At 28.9% G+C, this 7,245-nt stretch overlaps 1 protein-coding gene across 3 annotated transcripts in view; it reads right to left on the bottom strand.

Annotated features, from left to right (window-relative positions):
• LOC108740016 (clavesin-1) overlaps positions 1–6,920 on the bottom strand; it is a 12,911-nt gene extending 5,991 nt beyond the window's left edge. The window contains exons 1-5 of one of the 3 annotated variants that reach the window (XM_025975397.1): positions 6,748–6,920; positions 5,537–5,764; positions 3,674–3,830; positions 2,317–2,621; positions 1,725–1,842 (exon numbers count right to left, since the gene is read on the bottom strand). In XM_025975397.1, the coding sequence (XP_025831182.1) occupies positions 1,725–1,842; positions 2,317–2,621; positions 3,674–3,830; positions 5,537–5,764 (808 nt within the window). In that variant the 5' untranslated portion in view covers positions 6,748–6,920. Of the gene's footprint in view, positions 1–1,486; positions 1,843–2,316; positions 2,622–3,673; positions 3,831–5,536; positions 5,765–6,747 lie in introns of those variants that run through there. The other 2 variants (XM_025975396.1, XM_018474175.2) reach the window with 2 other exon arrangements.
• Between the last annotated feature and the right edge of the window lie 325 nt (positions 6,921–7,245).

The following is a 7,245-nucleotide window of genomic DNA, read 5'->3' as shown; positions in this document are numbered from 1 at the left end:
GTATTTCACCTTTTATGAGACTTCTTGGAATACTTGTAAACTAACTAATTGCATCATTCAAATAATTTATTTCACTGTGCAGACTCCAACAGCCGAATAAATTTTTATAGTGAAGGTAATTCTCACTAAAAATAAAGCTAGATGAATCTTCCATTTGCTTTTCGTTTTATATTTTGTTTTTTGCATTACCATGTTGTATAATATTATATGTACTAAGAGTACTTTATTAAAAAAAAAAAAACGTCTGGCGTGAAACGTAATATTAATCGCGTAATAATTTAGTTGTTGGTTTAAATATAATCAAATATTTTAAATTACTCAATGAAACTTTGGACAGTAGTTATGCTGAACTAAAAGACGGACGGATAGACAGACATACGAGTGATCCTACAAGGGTTCCGTTTTTCATTCGGTTGTACGGAACCCTAAAAACCAATATGTACATTGTAGTTGAAAAAAAAAATAACATGTTCTCCCATATATTCAAACTGCAAATGTAAATTTCTACGCACGATATATAAGCAAGTCGGATTAAGATTTATAAGATTTGTATATATGTTTAAGTTTATTGTATTATTCCACCTGTGTGGCGAAATAATTGCTATGGATTCGTCATCATAGTTATCTAAGTTTACTTTTGTTCCTTTTTGCTTCTAATCCTGGTTCTAATATGTCTTTAGTACCTATCTAGTTAGCCGTTCATGTCTGAGAAGGTGTCCTACCAACCTATCTGGCCTATTCCTTATTGAGTTCTATTGCGTCCTCTGTTCTTCTACGCCGTGCCCATCATCCGCGTTTCCCCCTTTTATTGGTTCGTGCTCCAGTTATATTTTTAAGAATCTGTTTGGAATTTCCGAATTAACTTCTTCTAGAACTCTTTCCATCTTCAATTATCTGACTCCCTGAATATCGAAAATAGGCGTCTCCTCCTACTTTTACATTAGTTCTAACTCTAAATTTACATCCCTTATATACTTACTATTATTTTTGGATTAACAAAAAAGAAAATGTTTTGTAACAAATAGATTGTTGTGTTTTTCTGTTAAATGAAGTTACAGGATGTGAGGATTTCAGCCAACAGCTGTCGTTATCAACTTCCTGTCTAGGAAAAGAGTTATTATTTTGTAGTTTCAAGATGAAAAGTTTCTGTCACAAAAAAGTACGGAAAACGCACTTATAGTTAGAATAGGAACTAACTAACGAGTAGATACATACTTGAAAAACAAACGTATTTTTGTATATAAATATAAGCAAGTATGTATGTAAGTATATGTATTTCGACTTTTTTTTTAAAAAATCTGGGCAATTGTCATTAGATATATTTCGAAAATTTATCTCAAATGTTTCCTAGGTTGTTTTGGTTATATATTCATATAAGTTACAAAACAGATATATTTATATAAGAATCTAAGAATGGAATATTTTCGTGATAACAANATCGTGTTTTTAAGTAAGTAGTCCTTATATAAATAAAACGAAAAGTAAAAAAATGTCGAGTGTTTTTTGTATGGAAGTGTTCCTATACTACAACATTACTTTTAATTATTTATCGATTGGACCACTACGTTTATGAAAGAAATTCATTCTTTTGCAATGAAATTAGTTTCATGTTAGGAATATTTAGACGAATCCATTTTTTTTAAATATATATACTTATTTCTCCTTTTTAACACGGCCATACGTGTTAAGTTTTTTGATGTGTTCTACATGTTCCTCAATAGCAGGATACCAATCATTACCGGTATAATCAATTTCGGGAAGTTCTCCGCCATAATTCTTTGGTAAATGAGACGGCGCCAAATGCTGGTGTAAGGATGGCATTTTGTCTCCATGGAAGTACATCTTTAAAATGAAGAGTAAATTAATGAAGATTGAAAAAATAAGCTCAAAAACGTTAAAATCTATAAACTTTTGTTTTCATTGTAATGTTAATTTCATTTTTATTGGTTCTAGAAATAAATAGGAGTGAAACACGTGTTTATAATACATTTTCTAGAATTTCCGTTCGAGATATTCCAAAAAACTGAAATTATATATTTTTAAGCTTCTTGAGCTTGCATTGAGGAAATTTGTGGATTCATAATATGATTATAATTATAAATCAAAATTTTATGGCAAATGGCAAAGCTTTTAAAACTTTAGAATAATATTTATTTAGGGCAAATTTCTTTGATCTCGCATTTCTTTTAGTCTTTTAGAATCGGAAACAATGTACATTTGTAGTAGTGCCAGAATAAAATATATGCAACATCGAAACTTTAAGTGATAAGGTTGGTTTTGCTAGTATAAGTTTTTGTAAAAGAAAAAGAGACATACCCTTGACTTTAGCTTTTCCTTTATGAAAGGTTTAAACATGCTCCATACAGCTTTAAAGATGAAGGGTTGTTTGACCATATGCACCTCCTTAAGTCTTAAAGGCATTGCTTGCTGAATGAATGACAGTAATCTCATGCTGAAGGTAATACTCAAAGCTGCAACTTGTTTATAAGAGAGACCTTCGAAATCCATTATCACAACTACACCCCGAACTTGGGTTTCCGGTTCCAAAATTGCAGCTTCATGAATCAAATAAAATAGCCGGAACAACTGGTCAGCAGTGACTTTGGAAGTGTTCCAGGTGCCTAAAAATAGAATAATTGTCTATTAATGAAAATTTTGTCAAAATTCCATTCAAAGGTTAAGTATGGTATTTAAAATCGCGATGCAATATTTAATTTGTTATTAAAGTCGATTAAAAATACAGACAAACTTCCGTACTTCAGGTCTCCTAAATGCAACCAGTTTTGTTCGAGCTAGAGAAAATTCGAATCAAGGAAAACTTGTGCTTTACCGTCAAACTTTTTATTTTAGTTATCGCCTATACGATGTCAAACAATACGAATACTTCGTGTCTTTTTCTGCAGTAACAATATGACCCTAAATTAAACGTTCTTTTTTTAATGTTCTCTATAATATAATATTGACTGTCACTATAAACATTTATGGTGGTAATAATTCCATTCAAAGCATCAATTATCGTTGAGGTTGATTTTTCCGAAGAAAATTGGTAGAAATTCTAGTTAAAGAGAGTTCGGAATAAATGTAAAACAGTATGTGTGCCAAGGGAAAAAAAAATTTGAGTTAGAAAAAATTTTGCGTCACAGAAGTTCGACTGCAATAAAGTATATTTTCATGCTCAATTTTTTGGAAGTGTGCTTTGTAAAAATTAATGTTTTAAGTATTATGCAAAGTGGCTAATAAATCAATTCCACAAAATGTATAAATTGTTTGCAACTTTTATGACTTTGGGATACAATTTCAAACTTATGCGGTTGATAATGAAAGTTTTAAATGTTAATTACATATTATTATGATTGTCGATATGTAATAGATAAATCATTAAAATAATTTTTTGTCTGTCCCCATAAGAAAACAACTTTAAATACCGCGTAATTATTTCAAACATTTTTTTGTAGTATTTAGACGTAGTATTTAATTAGAATGCACCTTTCTTGGCTTTGTTTTAATTTTTCACACACCAGAAGGTAAATGCAATAATATTAATAATAGCAATTTAAAAATAAGAATGCAAGAAAACGCAATAGCGTTTGTTTTAAATATTGAGTTAATTATCTCATAAAAAGTGGAATATTAATAAATAAAAAAAAGACTTTAGCAATTACTACATACACACCTCCACAATTAACAATTAACACCCGTCGTCCTTTGTGATCTCTGTCTTTCAATACATTCACTACATTATGATTCACAAATGCGTCTTTTTCATCCTCTGGCAGAAGATTATCCAAAAGGGCTTTATTGTTTTCTTTAAAATCAGCAATACGTTTCATCTGTAATAAAAATCGTTAGATACATAAGTATGTGCCAAAAAACAAAACTCAAACAATTTACTCTATTTTCCCATTATTAATAATCAATTGTTTAATCGAAGCCAATTTGGGTTTAAAAGTAATTTTTTTATTTAGTAAAAAAAACTTATTTTTATACAATTGCGAGTTATTTTAAACTAACTAATGCGTACTTTTTCAAAAAAGGAAATCCATCTGCTTTGATGATTACTGAATTCAAAAACTAGTCTTGAGAAATTCCAACAATTTAGGGCGTACCTTCGGCGGATTTTTTAATAATAATTAACTGGTTGTTTTCCAATTTGGCTTTGATTGTACAATTTTCTAATAATTTATTGTAACAGTCGTTTTTTACTTTACGAAAATTCATTATAAATAAATTAGCTTGGCTTAGTTTTCACCATTTAATTTCAAATTCTTAACAATCACTTCACCCTACAAAGGCATATGTTCAGAAGACGCAATGATTTCCCATTTTAACGAATTACGTATTCCTAAGATGCCGTTGTAGGGTGAAGCAATTGTTAAGAATTTAATATTAAGTGGTGGAATTTATGCTGAGCTTATTTATTCATCTTATTAAAAAAATTGTGAGTTTTTTGTTTAAAGACAAATTATATAAACAACAATTTATGTTATATTCTATTTATCGTTGTTAGACAGTAATTATCTTTATGTTTTTATAAATTGTGAAAGTCAGTGCTACAAGTATTACTAAAAATTATTGTATGTTTCAATAACAATTATTTGTAGGTACTCCCACCTGTTTACACAGAGTTATTTGAAAAAATTACTATATTTGTATTATAACCAAATTGTTTGAAGATGACTGCATGTTGCGTAACTAAAACTAATTGAAAATTGCAATAATATTATTTCATGTGTAAAACAATTTTATTGTTGCTTGGGGTAATTTGACAAAAGCAATATTGCATGCCTAAGCTAGTTTGCTTGTCGTTAAGCAAATCTTGATGACATCCATATTTTTATGCATGTATGAATATATTATTTTTAAGTAAAAAGAAAGGAAGAATGTCAATTGTTTTCTGCCTATCATTTTTGTTTGCTTTAAATGCAACTTAATTGTCACCTTGTTCTTTATTTATCTTTTGTTAAATAACGGCAAGGTGTTTAATAGTCACGGCAACTTTTACAATGATCAATGAGTTAATTATTAGATATTGTTAATATACGACAAATAGCAGTTGTGGGAAGAAGGCAAATAAACAAATTATTTTAAATGAAAATGGAAACCAAAATTCTTGTTGCCATTTAACTTTCGAACATAACAATGCAACGAAAACTTTCTTTCTAATAGTGAGGTGTTTTTCTTACACATCCTTCTAAAATATTTGTTTAAATCTTTGTTTATCAGTACGTTTAGGTACTTACAGATCTTTTAAAACAATACAATTTAGAGTAATAAAGAAATAATAGTGATAAAAATTTTGAAGAACTGACACCAAAGTTCGTTTAAATGTAGAGCATTGTACTAAATATTGACATATGAAAATAACTTTGCTTTTATAGATAATATGGATTATTAATCGATAAGTACGTGATCTCGATGATATTACGCGTGATGTAAAGTACAAAAATCCAATTATCAACCTGCATTCTCGTGTAAGATAAACAGCGTTGTTCTACTTATTAACCAAAGTAAATTCCTTTGTTTCTGTTTTTCTTACCAATTCGTATGCACTTTTGGCGTAGAATTTGCAGGGCCTTAAGAAAATTAAAAGAAATTCATCATCATCTCGGAAATAAATGGTGTCGTCATTTTTCAAAAGTTCTCGCAGTTCTTCGATCGCTTTCTGTACGATTTCCGGTGTTTCTCTCAGTTCTTTTAAAGCAAGTTCTTTTGCTTCGGGGGATAATGGACCAAGTTCCAACTCGAAAGGATTACCTTTAGTCATCTAGTACATTAATAAATAATTAGCCTTTTATACATTTGTTTTAGTATATCGCCTAAATTTTATTGTGATAGTAATTGTACATCAACAGATTCCGATAAATTCAAAGGCTATCTAAAAGATAACTTTGTTTTCTGAAAGCTAACAAAATTTTCTTCTTGAATTTACTTTATTAATTATTTGGTAAACACATTTTTGGTCAATTTGTTTTGAATGAATTTCTAGGTCAGCAAATATGAAATGTTATCATCGAAAGATACTTTTGCGATTAATTTATTGAACTCAAACTTCTTTTTATGTGGTTGATAAGAACAATAATAACTTATCACTTATAAATCAGTTTTGTTGTCAAGGGGTTTTCATTAGAATTGTCTGAATAAAGAAAATTTAATTGATTAGTTTTCCTTTTAAAGAAAGTTTCAATTTTGTTTTTGATTGCAATTTTTTTGTATGTAATTAGGTAAAAAATTACCTTATTAGTTTTTGCTTAATTAATGAATGTACGTAAATCATAAAACCTATGACAGTACTTTATGTCTAGTTATACTTGTTAACTAAAAAAGTATGCCACTCAAACTAAAGTGGAATATTACCACAATTTGGTTCTTTACGTAAATCTATTGAACTAAGTTTCGGAAAAAAGCAACAATAAATAGCAATTTGAATTTAAAATCATGCAATGACGAACACAGTCAATTTTGCATGTGCTTCCTTCACTTTTAACTACAATTACAACTACATAGAGACGGAACTGAAAATTGTCCAAAAAAATCGAAAAAACTAAAACAATATAACATTAATCCCAATATTTATATGTAGGTACATAACTGCCAAAGGGTGTGGTGCGGTATCTTTTTTAAACAATTATTAAATTATTCTATTTGTTCAAATACATACTAATCTTAAGAATGCTTTATCGATAAGAATAGAATTTAATGTTTATGCTGAAAGCTTTTGTTCTTAATTTTTAATAAAATTTGACTTACCTTTAGGTAATCAATTGAAAACGTTGGTGTTAATTTCACAATTCAATGATGGTCTGTGATTGTTCGACGTTTAGTGTAATACAATCAAATTGTTTATGATAGTGGAGTGGAAAAAATGTCAACATCCAACCACCAGTCGACACTTTATGCCAATGAACAAAACGCATTAGTCAAACAATCTTTATACATATATTTTCTTTCGTCTCATTATCTATATTATACTTTGTTCGATTCAAAGTTCAGATTTAAAACTCTTTCATAAGTTTTAGTTCGATCGACTTATCTTTAAGTAAGTCAGAGTTGGCGGATACATGTAGATACATAGATATATATGGATATGCGTAATGAATGTGAAGGATCAAGGGTCATCGAAAAACTTAAATTCTCACACAATAGCTGATTAGAAATTTATCGATAAGATAATTATTTAATTTAATCTTTTACCTAATTTTGTATTTACTATGTTAAATTATATTGTTTGTTTCAATAACAATTATT

Source organism: Agrilus planipennis, unplaced genomic scaffold (genome assembly GCF_000699045.2).
Source record: "Agrilus planipennis isolate EAB-ADULT unplaced genomic scaffold, Apla_2.0 scaffold200, whole genome shotgun sequence".
Classification (NCBI taxonomy): domain Eukaryota; kingdom Metazoa; phylum Arthropoda; class Insecta; order Coleoptera; family Buprestidae; genus Agrilus; species Agrilus planipennis.
Note: the sequence above shows the minus strand (reverse complement) of the source record. Positions and strands in the feature narration are given on the sequence as shown.